Source organism: Peromyscus leucopus, chromosome 20, assembly GCF_004664715.2.
Source record: "Peromyscus leucopus breed LL Stock chromosome 20, UCI_PerLeu_2.1, whole genome shotgun sequence".
NCBI classification, from domain to species: Eukaryota; Metazoa; Chordata; class Mammalia; order Rodentia; family Cricetidae; genus Peromyscus; species Peromyscus leucopus.
In genome coordinates, this window is record NC_051080.1 from 61963374 (window position 1) to 61989774 (window position 26401).

Below are 26401 nucleotides of genomic sequence, written 5' to 3' on the forward strand. Positions count from 1 at the left end.
CAAATCTGTAGCTTTCCGGTGGCAAACACCTATCATATCAGTACTTGGGAGGCTGAAACAGGATGATTCTAAATTCTACACCAGCATGGCCTATACAGAAAGAGTCTCAAATAGACCTTCCCACGCTCAAACAAAACAACCATTCTTTATTTCTTAATAGATTATGACTTGGTTCGTTCTGAGCTCAGCGTAACTGGTACTCAAAATACAATTCAAGACAATCCAGTTAGATCCAACAGTAAGACTTCTGTGGGAAGGAACGGGGCACAGAGGCTTCAAGTTGGAGACAGCCAAGAGTAAGGAAATGAACCTGGACTTTCCAGGTCAAGCAGAGGTGAATCCTTTGAGACTAAATTATCAAAGTAGACGACAGGAAAGCAGAGATGGAGAGGTGTGACTAATATCATTAAGTGAATCCTGGGCACACCTGAAGCTTGTCCTGGGACACAGGCTGCACAATGCTCCTGATGCTCAAGCAGAGCTGAGTTTCTGTCACGTGAAACTGCAGGATTCTTGCCTAACAGGCCTCCCCCCAAGAGAAACACACCTGAGAAAGTAAATGATGGGGAGTGTTAGCAACCGTGACTTTACAAATGTCAACTGTCCAGATTTCCTGCGCTGTTTTCATTAAGAATACTGACCAAAAACTCATATGTTTACATCAAGACCATAGAAATCCATAGGCAGAAATCTTCCATTACCACAGATTTCCCCTCTGACTACCCTACCCTGTCACGTTCACATAGCTGCCCCACCCCCCCTTTCTGGTCACCTTCTGAGCCAGCTAGCTTGTGAAAGGCTTGCCAAGGTTTGCAGGTCTTATGATATTGAAGCTCTTAACACCCACACTGATCTTTAGTTCTCTGACATCTACAAGAGATGGGACAACACCAAACCAAACAACACACTGTGCATTGACCTTTGTGGCCCAGACCCATGCGTGAACAAGTGCATACAAAGAACAATGGTGGAAAGCAGCCGAATGCTCTGTTCAGGTGTTATTTCCAAGTGCACTTTGCCTGGGCCTTCTCAGGTGACAGGATTCATTGGCAGGAAAGCTGTTATTGCAACATCTCTATTGCTATTTACCATCTATTAGAAGGGGAGTCATGGGGAGGTCAGATTGTCTCAAAGCCCAGGAACACCACCATCACCACAGGTTCAAGGGACAGCAATCAGATGTAAGAACAACGGCCAAGGTTTGATCTGTCAAGCCTTCCTATCCCCAACATATCATATGCTTTGGGAAGGGAAATCTGAGCGACAGTGTTAACTTTATATATAAAACCTTTTCCATGGCAGCTGTCCTCCATGACACACAGCCATGTCTTTATTTATTATTATTATTATTATTATTATTATTATTATTATTATGCAAAGGGATTATTTTTCTAAATTCATCATTTATATAAAAGCCAAAAAAGTGATACAGCCTACATTAGCTCATTCTTGCTTCAGAGTTCTTGCTCATTACATTGTTTATTTGCCTGATTTGTTAAAATGTCTAAGCTATGACGTCATGAGATCGATTTACAGCATAAATGAAAGCTTCTGCAGTTGCAACCCCCTGTTAGGTCCTCATCTTGTCCCAACTGTCAAACACACGTATGGATTCTTACACACAAACATGTGAAGGTAGGAATGGGGGCGGGGCAGTCTGGAAGAGGAAGACTGGTAAAAGAGGAAAAGAAACAAGGAATGCAAATATGACACATAAATTTGTACGTATGCCATAATGGAACCCATGATTTTGAATGAGAAATATGTTCTAATAACTAATTTTTAAACTGCTTACTGTGCCAATATTGCCATACATTCATTTTAAATGCAAACTTTGCCACTCCTGCCTAGGCCTGCATCCCATACAAGCTCATTAAGAATGACATTTAAAACTTGCTTGTTTAACAGTACAAATAAAAGATAAGGTAAAAATGAATCATCACATAGTAGTTGCTCAATAAACCTAGTTATGAATATCATTGCTGTCATTTGGAAACACATGATTCCTGGAGGATCTATTAAATTAATGAGCAGGTTCATTAAAATTCACAAAAACCCCTTCTGGGCAATCATGTCTATTCCCTCATAGATGCTATATTATGAGCTTGAGTTACTTTTCCTGCCTATCACAGGGATACCACAGAAATCAAACTATCCATTAACGTGCTCATTTGCCTGTTGCACAGCTAGGGACCACATGTAATTTGCCACATATTTGAAAGTATACTAGAGAATAAATGTTGATTAAGATGAATTCTCCACATACTGCAATGTTATGAGGTCTGCTGGGATGGACAGGAAAGTCAATTAACTGTTAAGGAGAGAACCAGCTTATAGAATGAGGTCATTTCAGTGAGGGAACCTAGGAACCATCGACAGAGGAGACATTCCTCTCACCTTTTCTGCCAGCCAGCCAAGATGTCTGATCTCACGACTGCCAGCAATACCGGTCTTTCCCAGCTGCTCTCTGACATCAGCAATCACTCGGGTCAGCAAGTCACTGACGTTGGAATGGATGGCACTGAACCAGGCTTGGGCAGTGGCGGAGTCCTTACTCCTCAGGATCACCGTGTGCTTAGCATCTGGAGAGTGGATTTCAAGCTGCCTAGGGAAGCAAAGGGAGGTGTGAGAGGGTGACCTGGGAGATCCTGATTCATCAAAACCCTCCTTTCTAAGGTGAACACATGTATTCTGGTCATTTACCTTCACGGTCATTCCTTCACTCATGCATTCATTTGTTCAAATACTTACCAGTTGCTCAGGCTCTGTCTGTGCCTTTGGAACACAGTATAACAGCATGATTGCAAATACCACATCCCCCAAGTTAAGGATATTTTGCTTTTCTGTTCGTTCAATTGCACAGAGAACTTTAGTACTGTCCCTACACCACTGCTGCTGGGACAGCAAGTTGACAGCAGTGACCAGCCACATTCTCAACACCATGGCCCAGTGTTAGCCAGTTAAGACACTTTAAAATAGAAATGACCAAGCTTCATATTCTTTTATTTTGTTTCTTTTTGAGACAGTATCTCATGTAGCACAAACTGGTCCCCAAATTTCCAAGTAACTGAGGATGATCTCGAACTCTTAATTCTCTGGCTGCCTGCTCTGACCTTTCAATGCCAGGATTATAGGTACGTACCTCTACTCACCAGTTGTCAAACTTTGTACTCTTTAGGAACCTTGTTTGTGGCACACTTAAGTATGACTACATCACTAGGCTCCTTCAGTGAAGGAGAGAGTGGTCTCAAAGAGGGGTAATGATGCCTGGCAGTGGTGGCACACACCTTTAATTCCAGTACTTGGCAGACAGAGTCAGGTGGATCTCTGAGTTCGAGGCCAGCCTGGTCTACAAAGTGATTTCCAGGACAACCAGAACTCTTGCACTAAGAAACCCTATCTCCAAAACAAAGAAAAAAACCAACCAAAAAAAAAAAAAAAAAAAAAAAAAAAGAGGAGTAATGGTGTGAAAAAGCAATACACTAAACTTAGTACATCTTGTAGCACGCCTTTAATCTCAGCACTAGGGAGGCAGAGGCAGGCAGATCTCTGTGAGTTCAAGGCCAGCCTGGGCTACCAAGTGAGTTCCAGGAAAGGCACAAAGCTACACAGAGAAACCCTGTCTTGAAAAACCAAAAAAAAAAAAAAAAAAAAAAAAAAACCAAAAAAAAACAAAAACAAAACAAACAAACAAACAAACAAAAAAAAACAAAACTGAACACCAAAGGTTATGCCAGATTCCAGTTGGACCACTCTCGTGTTTGTATAAATGATCTGTTTAGAGCAGGTGTGATTAGGAGAGGGATGCTTCAGATAGGTTCTGCTGAGGCTTGAATAAGCATTGGCCCCCACTGGCTCATATATTTGAATACTTAGTCACCAGAGAGTATTTGGTACTCTTTGGTAGGATTAGAAGGATGGGGAGGTGTGGTCTTGTTGGAGGAAGTGTGTTGGGGGTGGTGGTGGTGGTGGCTGTGAAACCAGAGAGTGTGGTATTGCTGACAGGCCTGACCTTGCTGCTTATTGGCAGAATGGGGACTTTGGGACTTTGGATTAGAGAAGCAACTGAACACTTTAAGCAGGGTTTAATGGTTCATCCCAGTAGGAGGCATGGAAGACAGTGATGCTAAGAGCCATGCAGATTATGACGGTCCTGATCAAGAGGTTTCAGAGGGGAGCAATATTAGTAAGTGGCCCAGAGACCATTCTTGTGATAGTTTTGGCAAAGAATGTGGCTACTCTCTGCCCTTGTCCAAATAATCTGCCAGAGGCTAAATTGAAGAGATTTCCAGACAGCCTAGTCCTGACTGTGTCCTGTGGTTATTAGTAACAACTCTTATGTAGATCTATACTGAAAGAGAGCAAACTGGACAGAGAGAAATACAAATTGTACAGTGTGAGGAGAAAAGGAACACCAGGAAGTGTACTGGAGCTAAGTCCAGTGCTCAAGGAGATAAAAAAGTTTAAAGAAAAGCCTGATGCTAAATGGAATAAAGGGAGTGGTGACCTCGGGGCAAGACTCCACCCAGCTAAACTTCCAACTTGTGAAAAGGGATTAATGGACAGCTTAGGCAGAGAAGGAAACCACCAAAAACAAAAAGCTGATGCCAATGCCACTGAAGGAGGAAACCAAGTTCCAGCCTCATTGAGCAATAGGAAGTGGCAGTTTGGTCCACCTAGTTCTGGCCTTAGAGTCAAGGACACAAGGAAGTGGCTGTGGAATCTCCCTCCACAGCTAAGAAAAGCTGCTGAGGCCAGGTATGTGATAGGGGTGTCCCTGCATGAGGCCCAGAGAAGCCATTGTGTGAAGCTGTGGAGGTGAAACCTGGATTGCCTTGGAGACCCCAAGATATAGGAGAGTTGTGGGATACTTGCCAATGACAGCTGTAGACCAAGTATGGAACCAGCTCAAGAGAGAGAAGTGTGTTTTAGTCAGTCAGCAAAGCTGAAAGGAATTGGAGACCTGAAGAGCCTTTAACATCAGACATGGAGGTGCAGAATTTGGAGTTTGCCTTGCTGGGTTTTGGTCTTGCTTCGGTCCAGTGTTTCCTCACTATGCTCCCTTTCTTCTCTTTTGGAATGGTAATGGATATTCTGTGCCATAGCACATTGGAAGTACGTACTCTGTTTTTGATTTTTATTTTACAGGAGGTTAGAGTTAAAAGAACACAACGAATTTCAGAAGAGACTTTGAACTTTGGATGTTTAAACACTGTTGTGACTGGGATAGACTCTGGGGATTTTTGAAGTGGAACTGAAAGCATTTTTTGATTATGATATGGCTACAAGCCTATGGGGGTGAGGGAGTAGAATGCGATGGTTTGAATAAAAATGGCTCCTATAGGCTCATAAATTTAGTCACCAAAAAGTGGAACTCTGAAAGGATTAGAAGGATTAGGAGATGGGGCCTTGTTGGAGGAAGTGTGTCGTTGGGGGTGGGGAGGCAAAGCTTTGAGGTTTCAAAAACCCATATCAGGCCCAGGTTCTCTCTGCCACTCAAGGCCCCCAGGCCAGAATGTAGCTCTCAGCTACTGCCCCAGCACCCTGCTTCTTGCCATGATGATAATGGACTAAGCCTCTGAAATTGTAGGCCAGCCCCCAGTTACATGTTTTCTTTTATTAAGTGTTGCCTTGATTGTGAGACCAAAATGAGCTATCTTAGAAATGCTTTCATCCCAAAATTAAGGCCTAAGATTTCTCCTTTTGGGAACAGGCCATTAGTTACTGAAACCAGTCAGTTCAGATTCCAGAAACCAGGAAGTGTAAAAGTACAGAGTCACAAGATAGTCACGAGGTAATGCCTGCCAGACTATGGAATGTCCTCTCCCTGGTTTCCAGGGTAACTGACCACAGAAATGCCCCCACCTGAGGGCAGCCAATGAGAAATGGTGGCGGGCAACCACTCCCTTAGAAGTAATTTCTAGAAGTCAATCAGAATTGTATCCATACTAGCACCCCTAAATGATGTAACCTTGTGACTTTTCCCTTTAAAAGCTGAGCTTGCAGACAGGTGGGCGCTTCCTCCAGCCTCCACTGCGTTGGATGTATTGGACGAAGTCCCTGCCTAGGCTTGTACTGCTTTTGGATATCCAGAATTAAACCTTGCTTTTGCATTCCGGCATGCTCGTCTTTGGTGGTCTCTCTGGGGGTCACGATCTGGGCACAACATTGATCACGGTGTCTCTTCACAGCACTAGAACAGGGACTAAGACAGGCGCCTTTTGCTTTTAATTTGTTGTTGTGAGGGAATTACAGGTTTGTGCACCAACAGTACAGAAGGGTCTGGCCTGCCCTCCACTCAGTTTCCCCTGATGACTATGTTTTCCATACCACACTTTGATATCAAAATGAGGACACCAGCATTGGCACAGAGTATACTTCTACGCAGTTTTGTCCTGTGTAGATATGTGTGAAGACCACTGTAATCCTGGTACAGACCAATTCAATCACCACAATGGTTTCCCAGCAGCTCTCTCATTACTGCCCACATTGCCATGTGCTCTCCAGCTCTGTATTTTTTACTACAGTTATTTGCTATTGTAAGGAAAACATTATATTAATTTTTATTCACTGGTGTTGGTATTGGGCACCTCAAAACAGAATTAAATTATCCATTTATTAATTTCCTTTCATGGCTTAATAATTACTCTACAGTCCACTAAGAATTTACCACATAACAGTAAAGTTTTTGATTCTTTAATATAACAATGGTAGGATGTTCCCAATAATCCTGTGACTTATATTGTTAACCTATTTAGCATAATTGAAGTTTGGAAGGGCAGGGAAATAATTTACCCAAGGCTACACAGTTGGTGATTCTGGGATTCAAACACATGTGAACCTATGAATTTTAAAACAGATTACAGTACCTCTCCTTTAGATTAGGTAGCATCCAAGAGGGAGGCAACTATTGTCTTCCATAGCAGTCTGAAGACTGGCATTCATCACCTGAGATGTATCCAATAGTGCCCTACTTAGCTCCTGCCTTGAAAGATAACTATTTTTTAGACCACATGAAAGTTAGACATCTCAAGGCAACCTGGCCCCATTAACATTTGAAACCGGCCTTTGGGAGAAAATCATTTAACTCAGAAACCTGAACTGTAGAAAAGGAATGATTTGCAAAGTGGGATGTCCCTGAGGAGTTTGAGCAACCATTAGCATTCTTGGTAAGAAATCTGCAAAAAAGCCACAACAACCTGAAGGTTTCAAGTGATGAGGAGGGTGTGGGGAAAGAGGGATATGTGGCAATGACATCTGTCCCCACCCCAGAGAGAAACCATGCTACACTTCTTAGGGGCTATCCAAAGAGAGGCAGGAAGTCAAGGGTGGGCTGGGGATTCTAGAAACATCTTGAGGAACACTCTCAACCTGTCTTTCAACTTCTATCACTATTTATTGTTCTAGAAACTTAAAATGTGCAAGCACTTAATTTAGTATATTTTCTTTCGAAAAATCTGGGTGCCTGTTTTAAAAGAAATAACAGTTTGAGTGTCCATCACTTTCCAACTCTCTGTCTCTCTGTCTCTGTCTCTGTCTCTGTCTCTCTCTCTCTCAGAGAGAGAGAGAGAGAGAGAGAGAGAGAGAGAGAGAGAGAGAGAGAGAGAGAACAGAAGAAAAGGAAAGAGACAGTGTAAGGGTGTTGTTTTGGTTAGTATGTTGCCAGAATGTCACTAGGGGAAGGCAGACTTATGGTCTTGTGTGGAGGCCCAATCCTTTGGATTTTGACAGCCTTTATCAATATTATTAACTTGAGTAAACTTTAAGAACTATAATACTCAGAAAATTACACAGACTACAGGTATACAGACTGATTTTTCTTTTTTTCTTTTTTTTTTTTTTTTAAATCTTCGGACACAGAGGCTTGCTATGTCACCCTTTGAACTTGCAATCTTCCTGCCTCGGCCTCCTGAATGCTGGGATTACAGACGTGTAGCTCACGTCCAGCTTTTGAATGTCTTCTGGGAAATGAATATGTGCAAGTAACTGCTAACTGGATAGGAAACTAAGTAGACTAGGAAACTAAAGGCATCCCAGAAGTCCTTGCTGTTCTCTGTCTCCAGTGACTAGCCACCAAAACATCTACTCTTAGACTTTGTCACCATAGTTGGCTGGTTCCAGTCCAATGGGCACCAACCATGAAGATGCTTCTTTTTATTTCTTTCCCAACGCTGGAGACTGAATGTAAGTGTTGTGTGATATTTTGTTTGTGTTCTGACAAATAAAGCTTGCCTGGAGATCAGAGGGCAGAGCTAGGCACTAGTTAACCACAGAGGTCAGGCAGTGGTGGCTCACACCTTTGATCCCAGCACTTGGGAGGAGGAAGCAGGAAGATCAGGAGTTCAAAGCCACTATACTAGATTGCACCCGTCTGAAAGAAAAACAGAGCTGGGTGGTGGTGGTGCATGCCTTAAATCTCAGCACTAGGAAGGTGGAGACAGTGATATAAGGCAGGTGCAGACAGGATCTTGACCCACCCCTATTTGGTCTGAGGATTCGTAGGGGTGAGAAGTCTCTGGTGGTTGCTGTGCTGTTTCTCTGATCTTTCAGCCTTCACCCTTGGTATCTGACTCTGGGTTTTTATTGTTAAGACTAATTAGGATCACACTACACATCAGGCTTATATACATGCCGAGTATACACTCTCCTATTAAGCATGGTCCTCAGCTCTTAAAACAATTTTTTTGAGACAGAATCTCTCTAAATTATCTAGACTGGCTTACAACTTGATATATACCTCATTTAAGCCTTAAACTCATTCTGTACAGGCAGGCCTTGAAACATATGATCTTGTTTTTGTCTTTCAAGTAGCTGAGATGACAGGCCTGTGCCACCACCCACCTCTGAAAGTGTTTCCTGACCTACAAATCAAGTTTTTATCTGAATAGCGTGTGTATGTGTGGGGTGGGTGGAGAGGAGAAAGACAGAGAAAGAGAGAGAGGAAGAGAGGAGGGAGGGAAAGAGAGAGTGGAGAGATACAAAGAGAGAGAAGGAGGTATAAAGAGGGGTGTGGCGATATTGTGTTCCCCAAAATACTGTGCACTCTAATAAACTTATCTGGGTCAGAGAACAGAACAGCCACTAGATAAAGAGGCTACAAAATGGTGGCACTCACACCTTTAATCCTAGCATTCCAGAGGCAGAGATCCTCTGGATTTCTGTGAGTTCAAAGCCACACTGGAAACAGCCAGGTGTGGTAACAAGAACCTTTAATCCCAGGAAGTGATGGCAGAAAGCAGAAAGGTATTTAAGGTGTGAGGACCAGGAACTAGGCTGGTTAAGCTTTTAGGCTTTTAGGAGCAGTTCAGCTGAGATCCATTTGGATGAGGACTCAGAGGCTTCCAGTCTGAGGAAACAGGATCAGCTGAGGAATTGGCGAGGTGAGGAAGCTGTGACTTGTTCTGCTTATCTGACCTTCCAGCATTCACCTCAATACCTGGCTTCAGGTTTGATTTTATTAATAAGATCTTTTAAGATTCACGCTACAGAAGGGGAGGATGGGAATGTGAGAGATGGGGGAGAGAGGAATGAAGAAAGAGAGAAAAAGATCAATCCTAGAGTGTCTCTGGGGAGAAGTTTCAATATCAGGTCTCATGGTGTTTCCCAAGGGCTCTCAAAGTGTGGCCAAGTCCAGTGGCAGTACCTTACTCAGACCTTCCTAGAAATATACACTGTTTGGTTCCCTTCTCAGCACTACTGAGGAATCCTGAGGGAGGAGCCCAGCAACCTGTCAGGCAAACTAGATGCAATTCTATTTGAGGAAGAGCTGCTATGTAGGCTCATAAAAGTCTCCCTGTAGCTGGTGCTAGGCTTCCCACTGGCTGAGGTGGACATGGTGAATGGTAAGGTGAACTAGTCAATCAGACTTCAAGTAAGGGGAGCAGAAGACCCAGGGCAGAAAAGGGACCTGGAGCTCTTATAGCTAAAGACAGTAGAAGAAGTTCTCAGTGAAAGCATTCCTCCGAAACATGGGCTACATTTCATTTGAAACATTATTTAGTTAAATACAGATGCTTGGAGCTTATCCCAGACTTACCAAGTGAAACTCTTCAGTGCTTGAAGCCTGGGCGTATTCTTTAAAATATCCCATGGATTATATAGACTAAATGGACTGTAGCCCCCCCCTAAGCCTAGGCTGCAGCCCTTGGGGAGATATAGTGCCTCTAGATGAGATTGGGTGTGTTCAGGGTGGTATGGGGAGACACAGCTAAAATTAAGGGCCATTTGAGGGGTAACATAAAAACCAAATACAGAAAAATTTTAATATGCACATGTATGAAGGCAATCTAAACAAAATTGCCAAAGAATGGAGGAGACAGTCTCAACTAAGCGTCTCTTGGCACCAAATGAAGCTTCTAGCACTGGGACTGGGTTATATCTAATTGAGTTATTGGCCAATGGAGTCCCATGGGAATCCCTAAACAACCCAGGCTGTTGCCAAGACTATAGGCTACTCTCCACAAACTGACAGCAAGGCCATTGTTGAAGAAAACATGGAGAAGTAGAGCTGTGTCTACATATTGCCTTTACCCTATGTTCTAGTCTTTGGTACAGCAAGGTATAGGAAAGTAGTCTGCAGGCTACCAGAAAAGATACAGAAACACAAGGCAGCTGCAAACCCTTTATCTACAATGGTGTCCTGCTTGCAGGATATGCTAGGGCAATGCTGGCACAAAGCTTATGTTAGTAACCAGGCAATATCTGATTTGACTTAAGGCCCATTCCTAACCCTGCTTGGGTGACCAAGAGCCAGAGACTATCATATTGTATCGTATCGTATCGTATTATATTGTATTGTATTATAATAGAATTATCCCTTAGAAGTCTGTTGTTTTCTGATGATGGACAGAAAGGGAGAGGATCCAGATGGGAGGAGGGATGGGAAGGAACTGGGAGAAGTAGAGGGAGGGGAAACCATAATCAAGATAAATTATGTGAGAAAAATCTATTTTCAATAAAAGGGAAAAGAGAGGATGAGTATCTACAGTATCTACAGGTGGTTTTCAGGACAGAGTCAATAGAAGTGGGGATGCTAGGAGAGTATGATGATTATCTGCTGCTAAGAAACAAGATCCTTCAAAACCACATGGTTTCCCTCCACACACATTATATCACAGTTTCTGTGGGTCAAGAATTGGGAGGCAGAGTGTAGCTTAGCTGAGTCAGATATAATCACTGATCTGATGATGGTCATCTTGCCATTAGGAGAAGAGTGGACCTGGTCACACAGCAGAGCAAGGCAGGGCTGAGACTAGGTTCACTCAGAGCTGGCACTGAAGTATCTCTTCTGCCATGCCCCCTTTCTTTCCTTCAGCCAGGTCAAGCTTGGTTACTGTGAAAGGCAACTGGAAGCCCCAACTTGCGTAGTGATGACAAACGAATGATTTAATTTCTATAAGCCTGGAATTATTTCATCTTCTATACAACAGCAGTGATGGCAATTAGGATGAAAGCAGCGATTCTGAAGACAATGACTATAAATACTCTTTACAAGGTGAATTGGCTAACACGTTGTGACTGATAAGTCCTGACACTGGCAATCATTGTTTACAATGGCAATATTTAAGATTCCTGACTTAGACGCCGGGCTCTGGTAGCACACACCTTTAATCCCAGGACTCCAGAGACAGAGATAGGCGGATCTCTAAGTTTGAGGCCGACCTGGTCTACAAAGTGAGTTTCAGGACAGCTAGGGAGATTCCTGACTTAGTAAGTGGGAAAAGAAACTTGGTTAGTGAATATAAGACACTTGTATTTTCTGTATATAGTGACATTGTGTTATCTTTCTCTTACCTAACATTTTTAAAAATGTAAAAAAATCACATTCATTTATTTATTTATTTATTTATTTATTTATTTATTTATTGTGTGTGTATATTGGACAAATACAAGCCACAGGGTATGTATGTGTGGAGGTCAGAGGTCAACTAGCAGGAGTCAGTTTTCTTCTTCTACCATGTAGGTCCTGAGGATCAAACTTATCATAAGGCTTGATGGCAGGTGCTATTACCCGCTGGCCTTCTGGTCAACCCACCTAACATGATCACTACAGTAACAAGATATGAGAAATAACACAAAATATCCTAGCAAGTGTCTCAGATTGCGAACTGAAATTCAAAACAATGATTTTTTTTTTTTTTTTTTTTTTTTTTTTTTTTTTACAAAGTATCTAGGGAATACCAGGTGCTATAACACTGAGTGGGCTACTGGTCCCTGCCTGTAAAACATGAATTACTCACAGTGTGTTGATTAGTATGTTGCCACAATACAAGTCCAAGTAGAACCTTAGACTGAATTATTTGGAAATGGAATCCTTGTAGGTATAGTTCAGGCAAGATAATAAATGTTCTTTTATCAAGTTAACAACACACTGCACTGGGTGGGTAGGTATAGTATCACACAATACAGAAGAAGAACAGTGAGATGGGTCAGTGGGTCAAAGGTACTTGCCACAAAATCTGGCAAACTGAGTTGCACATACACACACACACACACACACACACACACACACACACACACACTAAATAAAATAAAAAGAGGGACAGAAAAGACACAGACACAAACAACAAAGAAGGTGATGGAGAGATGCAGCAATGTGTCAAGGTTTCTAGGCATCCACAGGAAGCTAGGAGTTAGAGATGGTGGGGCTTCTCCATCCTGTCCTCCAGGATGTCCTCCAGGGTCCTCCACCCTGTCAACACATTGATGTCAGGTCTCCAGATTCTGAAACTTGAAGTGGATCAGTTTCTATCATTTCCACCTACAAGCAATACTTACTAATATCACATGACCATCTCCCTGTCCATTGTAGGATCAGGAATGCTCTAGAGCTTAAAATCCACGGGAGCCCAAAATAGGTCAGTGAGAACTGAGTCTATCATCACACTTGGACTTAGAGTCTGCTCAAGAAAAATGCCCATTTCCACTAACATCCTATCCTTTCACACAGAAAGAAAAAGGGAAATCCACTGGAAATGACCACAAACACAGTCTTGGGAAAAATGCTGGTCCACAGTAGGGCTCTACTCAGCCAGTAAGCATGCCCTCTCCTTTCTTCTCCCAGGACAAGAGAGAGAGAGAGAGAGAGAGAGAGAGAGAGAGAGAGAGAGAGAGAGAGAGAGAGAGAGAGAACTCTCTTGCTCACTGTGAGTCCTACATATCTGGAACTGGGTATGAGGAAGGAGGAGGGAGCTGAGGAGCAATAAAGTCAGGAGGGCTGATGGGAGCTATTTTGAGCAAGCCAGTCTTTTATAACTCCTATTTTGTTCCCCAGTTGAACTGACCACTGCTTGATGAATTGTATTTATCTGTAGTTCAGCGATAAAGTTCTCTTTTAATTCCCCATTGAATAGAAATATTTAGGGCAATGCCACAGCTGTGTTTATTCACACACTCTGCCACAGTTATGTAAATACTGCCTATGGAACTATTTCTGATAAAGGCCCCATACCAACCCCGAGGAATTCGATGCTCACTCTAGATGTCTGCCAAGATGAGCAGTTTCGATCCAGCTTGGCACAGCCGTGAATGGTATCACAGCTTCTCAGAGATCATTTGGCAAACCTCAGGATAGAAGAAGCGCTTTCTTTCCTTGCACTTGCAAAGCTTCCACTGAGCCAGACACTTGCCAGCATTTTCTACTTCTCTTGCTTAGAAACACGAGACTGACATGGAAAACTTGAGGCCTCCCCATACAAAATGAATAAGTAAAAACTGAAGTTGCAACTTGGAAACTCTCCTCTGATGTGAAGCTGGAGAAAACGAAGATGAAGATACTTGCTTTCCACAACCATGAGGCTACAAGATATAAATCACATGACCAACATGGCCAGTCCCAGGTCTCAGATCCATAGTTCCTGTGGCACCAAAGAACCACTTTCTAAAAGACAACCATGGAGGTTAATCTCTCCAGATGCCAGAGTTTTGATAAATTATTTGAAGGGACACTAGCCTACTTGAGCCTGTGGCTCTGGCAGGCCCCACCCTTCTCTCCATTCCCTCTTCTTTGCTAAAAACTGTTAGAATACATTCCTAAAACTAGCCACCAACGTCTACTCCCTTATTTGGCCACTTCCTCCTCCCGAGGCTGGCTACCAAAGTCCAGTAATCAGAAGCCCCCTTTGGCTCACCTAATTAACATGTCCAATTAAAATTAAATAACTCATCCTAACATCAGGGTTCCCCTTTACCTTTTATAAACTGCCATTTGCCTATGTGCCACATCTGTCTCCTCTCTATCCACAGGCAGTCCTTTATCTTTCAGACACAGATATCCCTTCCTCCTTTCCCTTGTCCCCTTCCTCCTTTCCCTCGTCCCCCATCTCCTTCACCACCACATCCTAGCCCATTCTAACACAGACCTCCCCCTCTCCTCTTAAAATTTACACCTGCAAGGTCATTTGCTACTGTTTTCTGCCTGAGTCAGAAAGCAGCCACTTTAACTTTTCTTCCCCACTTAATAAAGGATCTCTTTGTGAAAGGAAGTGTTTGAGTATGGTTTGTGCCTAATCTGGGATCAGGAGGAAGTCCCCCACTGTTTGGGGGTCTCCTTCATTTTTATTTCTACCTTTACACTTTTCTTCATTTCCCAAAACAGTCTTGCAATGTAACTAGAAAAGAAAAGTATTTTATTTAGTTTTTATTTTGTTAAAGAAGAACGTGTTTAGCAAACTTTGCCATCAGTGAAATGATTTGCTAAGTAAAAAATAGTCCTATTCTTAGATCACACTAAAGAAAAATAGATGAAAATAAATATATACTGTAACTAAAAGACTTGAAATACATTCTTTGTAAAAGGTAGTAACAACATTGAAAATGAGGGCTAGTACTTGTTCTGTGGGGGTGCAAGCCTCACCAAGAAAAAAAATAACAATAACAACAACAAAAGAAGTTTGGGCTTTTTCTAGTCCCTTCTCCAGCCAGTCTAGGTATCCACTCCATGGGTAAGTCATCTTATCATATGGTACCCACTCCATGGGTAATAAGTAGACCTTTGGGGGAATCAAGTTATCAAGGCTCATCCAGTGGAGTCAAAAGTTCACCTGACTCTAAAACACACACTTTAATCATTACATTGCTTAGTCATTACATTTAAATATGGCGGGCTGCACAGGCTTACGGGTAGACTAGGTATTTTCTTATTGCTGTGAACACACATGATAAAGGCAAGTTAAAGGAAGAAGGGTGTGTTTTATGGTTTGAGGGGACAGTCCTTCATGGTAAGGTAGTCATGATGGCTACAGAAGTGGGAGGCATCTGGTCACATTACATTTGAAGTCAGGGACCAGAGAGTGGTACATGCTTCAGCTCAGTTAGTGTCCTCTTTTTAATTCTGTCCCCAGTCCCAGACCAGTAAACTGCGTGCACCAGCCATACACATTGGAGACAGGTCTTTCCACCTCCATTAACCTAATCTATCAGCTCCCCTCTAGACATGCCAGAGGTTTGTCTCCTTGGTGCTTCTTGACCTTGTCAAGTTGGCAATCAATATTAACTCTTACAATGAATGTTTTTTTTTTTTTTTTTTTTTGTCTCTGTGTCATTTTGAGGTGCTCAGGACCTTAAAGAGAAGGAGTTTTATTAGATTTTTTTTTTTTTTTAAAGTTGCGGGGAGTTTAGCTTCAAAGAAGATTGTGAGAGTTGGGTTTCTTAGTCTCTTTCTCCTTCATTACAGGTTTGCAGCTACTTCTTTACTTGCACCCAACATAGGGTGCCACCCTTGCCAGAGGCCCAAGCAAACTGAGCTGTCTGATCTTGGATTTGAACCTCCAAATTGTGAGCTAAATAACCTTATTTTCTTATTAAAGTTAATTGCCTCAAGCATTCTTGCAGTTGGCATTTTCTTTGGGCCATCCACCAGCTCCTAAATAAAGACACAGAGACTTATTATCAATTATGAACGCTCAGCCTTAGCTTAGGCTTGCCCTACTAGCTCTTTGAACTTAAATTAATCTGTTTGCGTTCATCTCTGTTTTGCCTCAGGGCTATTTTACCTTTCTTTCATTCTGTATGCCCTACTTTCTTGATTCATCCATGTCTGACTGGTTGGCCCCTGGCATCTCCTTAGCATCTCTTTTTCTTTCTTCCTTCAAGCCAAAATTCCTCCTTCTACTTACTCTCCCTGCCCAGAGGCCCTGCCTATACCTCTTTCCTGGCTATTGGCCATTCAGCTTTTTATTAGACCAATCAGGTGCCTTAGGTAGGCAAGGTAAAACAGCAACACATCTTTACATAGTTAAGCAAATGCAACATATTTTTATGTAGGTAAATATTCTGCAACACAAACAAACATAACACCTCTTTACATAGTTAAACAAATATTCTATCCCACAACACATTCTCTTGTGAAGCTGTCTAGCATATGTCTCATTCATTGGAGGTTTATAAACATGCCTCATTTAAATAAGTGGAGACCACGTTGAAATCTGTTTGCTGTTCTGCATGTTAGTTATTGTGTGGTGCTGTTTACCATGTGAGAAAAGTCACGAGGCACAACATAACCCATGATAAGAGTTTATTAGGAGAAGGGAGGGACAGAAAAGAATGTGCTTAGGCCTACTGAAAGACTTGTGCAGGAAGAGGGGGGAGGATATGTGAGATCCACTTTTTATGGGCTCCCCAGAGCATGCACATATGGGTTTGCATGGCTACACCCATGCATACACATAGATTATGTGATCACAATGCGCGCAAATTACATGACCATGCAGTGCATGGATTATGTCGCATATAAGGCTCCTGGAAATGACTAAGCATCTCACCAGCACATGTGCAGTCATGGATGTGTGGCTAGAAATCTTATTGCATCTTTGGAACAACATTCTGGTAAACTGGGAAAGTTTTCCAAATTACAAGTAGCGTTTCCCTATGACATATGGCAGAATTCAAGTTTTATCTTTTATTGTTGCCTGGGAACTGGGCCATTCATACAAACTAGCAATGCCAATGGAGACAGCTATGTGAGGAGGGAGTGCGTGAGCTCCATCTCTGGGAAGATGTGGTGTGGAGGCATCCAGCTCTCAGTGACAGGGTTCGGTATGTGTCACATGTCTGTGGTGCAAGCAGGGGTGGTGATGGGCCTTTAAGATGACTGTAAAGTGGGGTGGCAGCAGCGGCCTTTTTCCCAGCTCAGCTGTAGTCATAGGACTGCTGGTGAGCATCTAAGCCTGGTCCTTGGAAATCTTCAGGAAATACAGGAGAACTCCAATCCCCTTAACCAGACTTTATCCTGTTGCCGAAGACTACAATCCCCAGCCAAGAATGCAGATCTAGGAAGCACATTGCTATGATGAAAGCTAATGAGATCATCTAAAGAATGCGTCAAGTGTGAGCTGTTAATAGGGAGAAGAAAGCCAGAGTTTGTGCTGTTTTTCACAAAATCCTATTTGGAAAACAGGCCATGCATGATAATAACATTCTTAGCTCTGAGGGAACCTGACAGTATCTCTCATGCTGGCTAGATTTCAGCTTTAGAATGACATATAAATTTATTAAATATGTGAAGAATTTCAGCACGTTGACCTCTCCCAAGGAAATCATGTCCTTATCAAAGTTTAAGGAAAGGAGTCAGCTAAAGTCAGAACTAGAGAAAACATTCCATTTTTCCACTACACATTTCATCAGTACTTTACAAAATATTCTGTGGTTTGTTCTTGTTCAACTGGTTAGAAAAACCTCATGATATCTAGAGTATAAACATATGGCATCTGAGAGCCCATTTTTTGACTTAGATCTGTATTGGGCTAGGATAGCTGAATTCAGCAAATAAAAATGTAAGGTGCCTAGTTAGATGTGAACTTCAGATAAACAAGGGATAATTTCTTACTGTATATCCTAAGACATACAGAGTGATGGAGAGGGGAAAAGTACACAGATGAAAACATGGATGGTATGAATAGAGAGTAAAGCTGCATCTTTTGATAGATATACTATAGGGGCATAGAAGGGTTAAATGCCAGGACACCACCTAGGTTACTGGATTAGGTAATAAATGAAGGGCAATGACACTGATGATGAAAAACTGAACATGATCTAGATTTTGAGAGAAACTTTATGTGTTTGGTTCAATATTTCCTTTGTCAGGAACTTGCTCATGCTAGTATGATTTTAATGACATCAATATCCCATCAATAATCCAGGCTAGATTATCCAATCTTTCAGGACAGTTCTTGCACACTTATGTGCACCGGCTTAACTGCGGAATTAATCACAACCCCACAGCTCACAGTCCTTCACTTCTAAAGTAAACATTTGCCCAGTATATTGTGCAAACGTTCTATGAGCAGACTAACTCCCACAGATAGCATGCAGCAATCCTCAACTAAAATGGCTATTTAGCCTTATTCTATTTATCAACCTCTTTATTACACATGATTTCCCTGGCCTAAAATTACCAACAGATGATTTTGTGGACCTTCTCCAGATTAGATGCAGAAGAAAAAAGCCTTGAAGGTGTGGAAGGCAGGACAAACAGGTCACACTAAGATAAAGGAATCAAGACAACTACTCCCAAGTGCAGATATTAGAGACAATATCGGTAAATTTCCTCTAGTTCATTAGTGGAGGATTATTTTTTTAAATAATGAGATGTGTCTGTCTGGATCAATTATTAAGTTGTAACAAAAATATCCTTTCATTTGAAAACAGACCAATTATTTTTCAAGGATCTAGGACCTTCTAGCCCTGGCATTAGGTACATGAAGAGATGACTCAACATAGATATCGTTTCTAAAACCACTGAGATGACATTCTATCCATCTGGCACAAGAAAACATTTTCTTATGTTTCCAAATAATGTGAAAGGATAATTTCAAACTGTTGCAGGAGCACAGAATCTTTTGGTTCTCAACAAACTGTTTAAGCAATAATCAACCATGTGAAGTTGGCAGCTACTACATGTAGTAAGAAACAGGAAAGCTTTTCATCCATTAAGGCTGATTTTTCTTAGGTGTTTTGTCACAGTCACTGAAAGCTGGCTAACACATTATAGAAAGCAGCATTTTCTATCATCAGTGTTCATGTATCCTTCAACAAGGATTCCTAGTGGCTCCTACCCCAAAGAGAAGATGGTTCCAAGAGGACATTAAAGAGAAGAACATGGAAAAGAAGGAGGAGAAGCTGGTTCTCCCCATGAAGGGACCCAGGGAACTTGGAGTTTGGACGTGGAAAACACTACAGGAAAGCTATGTTAGCAGTCGGGAGATAAATACAGAAGACAAAGCAAAAACCAAAGCCACCCCGATTTTATGCATGAACAAGTAGAAGAACAAAAGTCAGAAGGAACATTCTGGAAAGAAGCAATTATAGGTACAAAGTCTAAATTCTGGAGCAAAGAAGTAACTTATATGTCACACATGCAGGTGGTAGTATTTTGGAAGCTAGAGTCCAGGTTTCTTAACTACTAAGTTTTTCCATGTTTGGGGAATGAAGGAGGAGTAGAAACCTACAACGTGCTGAATGTAAATTTAAGCTCTTGATTTTCCAGGGGAGAGGACCTCAGTTTGGGGCCACTGCTTCTTTCTGCATTTAAAACTCTCACTGAAGTACTTTGTAGATATTTCACTGTCAACAGCTTTATGACAATGACAGCTTCATAATTATTTCTTCTCTGGATGCCTTTGCTCAAAGGCACTTTGACCTCTCTCGTAGATAGCAGTAATCATTTTCATTACCTGGCATATTTAAACAAGTACAAACAAATAAATCAGCTACCCATACAAATTGCTGGTTTTCAAATCTGCATCTGGACTATCTAGACAAGTTTTAAATTGTTATGTGATATTGTGTTGGTTGCAAGAAAAGGTAAAAATCAGAATCATGCAAATGTTCATCCCACGTTTTTAAAGGGTCACATGACATGGAATTCAATCTTTATTCTCCTAGTAAATGCCAAGGCATCAGACAAGTTGGGAAAAAAGGCAGTCCTTGTGGGAATCAGCATAATGGTGGGGCTAGGTTTGTTTTGCTTTGTTTTGGCTGTATCGTCTTTGTTTTGTTTTGTTTGAATGCATGAAGGTTGTAAGACGGAAAAATTGCAACAGATGAAGGAAATAAACTCAAAGCTTTCTAATTCCTGACACGAGGGACATTCTGAGATGAGAATAAGGATGTGGCTTCTGGGTTTGCTGCCAGGGAGATCCTATGGTGTTCCAATGCCCACCTCTGCCTTGCAGAATCCCAAAGCATTTGTTCACTCTAGATTTGTCTTATGTGATTGCACTTTATATCCAATGTCATGCCTCACGCAACCCACAAAGGGAGTGCTCACCAGTTAGCATGAACTGCTTTTGACCATCACTTAAATATGCCCTGTCCCAGGGAACAAGCCAAAGGAAGCCAGCCTTGGAGTAAGGCAAATAGCTATAACCTTTATTACAATCAGCTCACTCACTGAAACATAGTCATCAAATGCCTGCCCTCTGCTTGGCAGCCTGTCAGATGCAAGGACACAGAGACAAACAACAGGGTTTGGCTTCAAGGCGCTTGCTGTCTACAGAGCCTGGAGAGGGTTGAGCAGATGACAGGCAAACAACACAATTGACCCTACGTGACACAGTGGTTAATGTCCTTCAGGGAGACACTGACTTGGTCCCTGTGCTGGCTACGCACTAAGGAACTCAACCCGTCTGCAGTTTCTTATCTAGAGAGAGAAGGGAACTGTAGCACAATGAGGACAATGCTAGCCACAGTAGTGACCTCACAGCTCACTTTAGATAGAAGTGCAGACACTGGTTAGTCCTAGAAAAGAAGTCGAGGCAGAGGAGGAAGCATCACAAGGAATGTGGTGCTCTGACCAAGAGGTATATATGTATGAACCTGAATTGGATATGATAGAACCTTCAGGAAGTTCTCAGAAGTAAGAGGAAAAGATGGCAAGGAAATTATGTAAGAGTTTGAAAGTATCTATGGGCAGAGTGCCATGACTGAGCTTGGACTGCATGAGATCATATCCAGGAAGATTGACTGGCAGAGAAGGAACAGAGGCATAGAGATAAACTAGGACATCTATGTGGCCGTCAGGGCAACAGCAGCAGAAAAACACACATTCCCTAGGAAAAGAGACAACATTCTGCTATGACCATTTGATTTCTGAATAAATGCTTGGGTCTGCTAAACACAGAGTCCACAGAACATCCACCCATGGACACACGGCTTACATAGTAGGTATGGGGTTGGGACAGGGAATATAAATAGAGGACTGGGGATAGCCTGAGTCATGTGTGCAGTGTTGAAGCTGATGGCACCAACATAATCACAATACACAGCAGAACTGGTGTGCCACTAAGTGTGAGCGTCAAAGGAAGGAAAGGCAGGCTGAGTGTCAGAGATGCCTGAGACAGGGCTGACGCAAGGAGGGGATTGCCATGGGTGGAGGAGGGAAAGAGGACTGGGCGGTAGGGACACTGGCCAGGAACAGAAATGCATGGATGCAGAGTATATTCAGGAAGAGCAAAGTCTTTCCATTCATCTAGAAAATTATTTCTGTAACTTCAGTAACTTTTGAACAGCTTTGGTAAGGCAGAACTCAAATAAAGTCAATTGTATACATTTTAAACGTATATATTAAGGTCTATATATGTACATGCTTCATGGTGCCTCTACCCACATTTTTCTTGCTTTAGATTAGTTTACATTTTATGTAATTTCAATAAATCAGATCACAGAGTATAAGTTCATTCACACAGCCTGATTGTTCTGGGGTTCTTTTGTCTTGAGGCATGAGCTGATACTGCCTTTCCTTTTGGTAGCCAAGCCATAATCTACTGTATGAAAGTGTTATGTTTTTCCACTCACCTTTGGCAGAACTTGTGAGTCTTTTCAAATTTGGGAGCATCAAAACTAATGTTGCTATGGACATTTTATTTTTTAAGATGTATTTATTTTATTGTACATGTATAAGGTTTTGCCTGCATGTATATGTGCTCCATGTGAGTGTTTGGTGCCCGTGGTACTCAGAAGAGGCATCAAACCTCTTAGAACTGGAGCTATGGATGGTTGGGGACTGCTATGTGGGTGCCAGGAATTAAACTCTGGGCTCAGCAAGAGCAGCACACTGGACCATCTCTATAACCCTGTAAGTTTTTGTTTGGACACAGGCATTCATTTTTCTTGGGTGAACAGCTAGATCTGGTTGCTGTTGTTACTGCTTGATAGATTTGTTTAGCATTTGGAAGAATTTCCAACAATATTAAAGTAGTTGTACCATCATCCATTCTCAAATATAAGCATGAGTTTTGAGTTCCTCCACATACTTGCCAACAGTCTTGTTAATTTTAAATTAATGTGTATGGGGTGGCACATTGCTATTGCTCTTATTTTCATGTCTATGGTGACTAGCAATGCCAGGTATCTTTGCCTACTTGCTGTGCACCTATCATCTATGATGAAGTGTCTGTATGAATATTTTCCCTAATTTTTAAATTATGTATGTGTATGCTTGGGTGTATATTTATCTACCATGTGCATGCAGTGCCTTTAGAGGCCAGAAGAGATTGTTAGATCACCTGGAACTGGAGTTACATGCAGTCGTTAGTTGTGTGGGTGCTAGGAACCAAACTTGGATCCTTTGCAATATTGAAAGTGCTCTTAAGAGCTGAGGTACCTTTCCAGACCCTATTTCCTCTTTTTAAAAGTTGCATTGGTTTTTTTTAAATATTGGGTTTATAAATGTATATATACACAGATATATATACATGTATACATACACGAACACACCTATATACACATACATACAAATATATATATGTATATATGTGTGCATAATATTCTGGATACAACTCAGATGCAATGAATAGTGTTTGCACATATTTTTTCCAAAATCTGTTTTAACACTGTTATGGATCAAATGGGTTTTAAAGTATGATAATGCAGTTTAATTTAATCTATCGTTTCCTTTAGGAATATGCTTTTGGTGCCTCACCTAGAACCTTTGCTCAACTCAAATTCATAACATTTCTCTATAGTTTTTCTTATAGATCTTACGGTTACAGGTTCTATGTTTAGGTTGAGGAAACATTTGAACTACTTTTTGCATATAGTGCAAGATATGAACTTAAGTTCATTTTTGCACATAGAGGTTCAGTTTTCACAGTAGTGTCTACCAGAAAGATCACTCTGTCGCCAAGGAATGCTCTTTTCAGACTTTAGAAGTCAGTTGCCCATTTTTGCCTGTGTCTCTTTCTGGACTCCCAGTTAGTATTCATCAACCAGTTTGTCTGTTTGAAGGTCAGTACTCTACAGTACTGGTGACTTTAACTTTATAACCAATCTAGAATGGTGTGTTTGATTCGCTACAAGGAGGGAGGAGTAGCCGTCTTGATAACAAGCCCATCTCTTCTGCACGTCACCATTTCTACTCGACACCATTGTCTTCCTGCCTGAAGTCTTTCTTTAATGGATCTGCACCTTAAGTCTAAGTGTCATTGTCTTACCTTAGACTTTGGAAGGCTTGTTCAGGCACAGGGTCCTAATTGGATAGATTTTTTTTTCCTGGTATTTGAAGGATGATACTCAAATGCCTTCTTATATGCCTTGCTTCCAGTGATATAACAGCAGCTCTTCTATTCCTCTCTTCCTTTCCCTGAAGTGGTCTTTTGTTATTGTTGTTGTTTTCTTTTAATTCTGGTGCGGAGCATGGTGACTACAAGGCACCCTGATATAATTTACTTCATGTTTCTTGTCAGAAGAATTTATGAAATTCAGAAAGTTTTCAGCCACTATCTCTTCAATTTTGGTGGCGGGGAATGGGGGCACTTCTTTTCTCATTGTGAAGACTCTCAAGTGTACTATACTGCTTGAATTTGGAACACATTCAAATTCAGTTGATTCTCTATTTATTTATTTATTCAAAGACAGTCTCACTACATAGGTCCAGTTGGCCTTGAACTTGGGATCCTCCTGCCTAAGCCTGCTGAAATGCTGGGACTGACCAGCTTGGACCGCTACACCTGTCTTTTCTGTTCCTTTATTTGAATTTATCTTTCTGTGGTTCACCTTGGATGATTTATGCCAGTAGTAATCTGCTATCAGTCCATTGTTGACCTGTGTTTCTTTTCACATCATGATTTTCATCTCCAGAAGCCTAATTTGATCCTATTTTAAAAAATAACTTCATGCTTTTATATAACTGAACACGGGAACACTGTTGCATTAATTGTTTTACTGTCTACTTTGGGTAATTCTAACATCCATACCAGTCCTGGGTCCATGGTAATTGATTGTTTTTCTTCTACATTGTAACTCTTCTTAATTCTTTGCATGACTGGTTATTTTTTTCAGTAGATACCAGCCTTTGTGAATTTTAAATTATTGAGTGTTAGATATTTCTGTATTTCTAAAGATAGTCTGCAGTGCTCTTTCCCCAGGACACAACTACTTGGGGAGCATTTGATCTTCTCAGGAGTGCTTTTCAGATTTCCAGGCAGGGCCAGCATGCAACTCTCCCTGGGGTAGCATGGTCTCTGCTGAGGGAAGCCTTCTGTGAACTCTACCTAAATCCCAACAGTCACAATGTGTGGTGAGAAAGGCAGTGTTCTAGGCCTTGAGGGCATCCCACTGACACCTCTTTGTGCTCGTGTGTGTGTGTGTGTGTGTGTGTGTGTGTGTGTGTGTGTGTGTGTGTGTGTGTTTCTTTCACCTTACATACACTCCTCACACACGAGCTATTGACAACACCTCTACACTTCCAAAATCTTTGTATAAAAGTCTGTCTCCTTTCTCGTATCTACCTTGTGAATATGAGCTGTTTGGTCTGCCTACACTCTGAGCTCTGTCTTGCCATCCCATGGGATCTGTCTGGCTCTACTGAACTTCTCTCTCCTGGGGCCATGGCCTGACAACTCATTCAAGGCAATACGCTAGGGCAATCTTAAGAGTTGTTGTATATGTATTCTTCTCTCCGTCACCTGGACAGAGTTTGACATTTGTCATTGCATATTTGATTTATTTCTGAGTTGTTTCAGGTAGGAAGGTAAGTGCCACTCCATCTCAGTCAGAGTAGAAGTCTTATCTCTCACCTTTTAAGATAAGCCATTAAGATACAAGCATGGCAGCCTTTGTTACTGTATAGGCATGTACTTGTTACCTAATTAGACTCCATTCACTTCAGGGCAGTTCAGAGGTATTTACTGATGAGCTACTGTATACCTGGCACTGTGTCTATAAAGATGAATCAGTCCCAAAGGTCTCTGCATTCCTAGCATCCGTTTTACAAATACAGATAATTAAAAGGCACCAATTATAGGGCTTGCGTATCATCCATGCTTTTAATATCATCTCACTTCTGGTGCTTGCCAACACGACCACTAATTTCACATCAAGGACAGCTGGAGGAAACACGAAACTCAAACCAGGGCGTCTTCCTAATTGTAAATAGTTTTCCTAAAAGACTTGAGGGCAGAAGTTGAAACTCTAGAGGGAAATACTTTATGCTGATGAGTCCTTGATCTCACAACAATAATACAAACTTCAGCTAGGAGCAAACATAGCTCCAAACGGTTCCAGCCCAGGATCTGAGGGAATGCAGCAGGCTGGGGTGAGGATGAAAAACGGATGGCACCATGGGGATAGATTTTCCATCATGGTTCCAACTTTGCAATGGGCATTGCATACAAAGTTTGAAGCAGTTTTGTGGACTTTTCATGAAGCCTGGCACTCTGCCTGGCCCTAGGCAAAGTGGATGCTTTCTAGGGGAGAGATCACTTTTCTCATCTGCACCAAAGGAATGCTTTCTGATCATTTGTTAAAGCTTTATTTCCAAGGTACTGAGTGAATTTAATTAGTTCCCCCACCACCATCCCCTTCTTAGTAAATTTCTCACACACCTGAATTCACTGGGAAATTGGATTTCATCTCGACAAAACAAACAAACAAAAAAAGGACATCCAACTAGAGGATGAGAGATTAGTTTAGTGAAAGCCCCATGACCTAGTCAAAATGAAAATGCCTGTCAAACTGTAATGGGATGAATCATATTAAAATCTGATTGCACAGGCCTGGAGACTCAGCATTTCCTACAAACCTCCAGCGATTGGGGAGTTGATTTTTCCCACAGCACACCTTTGGGTAGCAAAGAGCTATAAAAGGCAAGATGCCCTTCACTGTCTTATTTTGGTCTGAGTCACTATTGGAAACAGGGACTCCTTATCCACTGGACCTCAATTTAACCCATTATAAAATGTTCTCTGGTCAGCTCCTAAAACCATAGCATCTTCTATCATATATGGGTGAAGCTTCCCTGTTGCTGCTCATCAATTCACTCATTCTATTGGCAGACATTTATTAAAGAGGCATTAAAGTACTGGGTAATTAAATATATACTCTCAAACCCAAGCTCGAAGAAATCAATTTAGAGAGAATTGCACATTAATAATATGATGTCATGTGTACTATTAGAGCTATTTAA

General features: G+C 41.7%; 1 protein-coding gene across 1 annotated transcript in view; it reads right to left on the reverse strand.

Annotated features, from left to right (window-relative positions):
* The window catches only part of Sntb1 (syntrophin beta 1), a 259198-nt gene that overhangs the window by 100692 nt on the left and 132105 nt on the right, over positions 1–26401 (reverse strand). The window contains exon 4 of the mRNA XM_028871905.2: positions 2398–2605. Within this exon, the coding sequence (XP_028727738.1) occupies positions 2398–2605 (208 nt within the window). The remainder of the gene's footprint in view (positions 1–2397; positions 2606–26401) is intronic.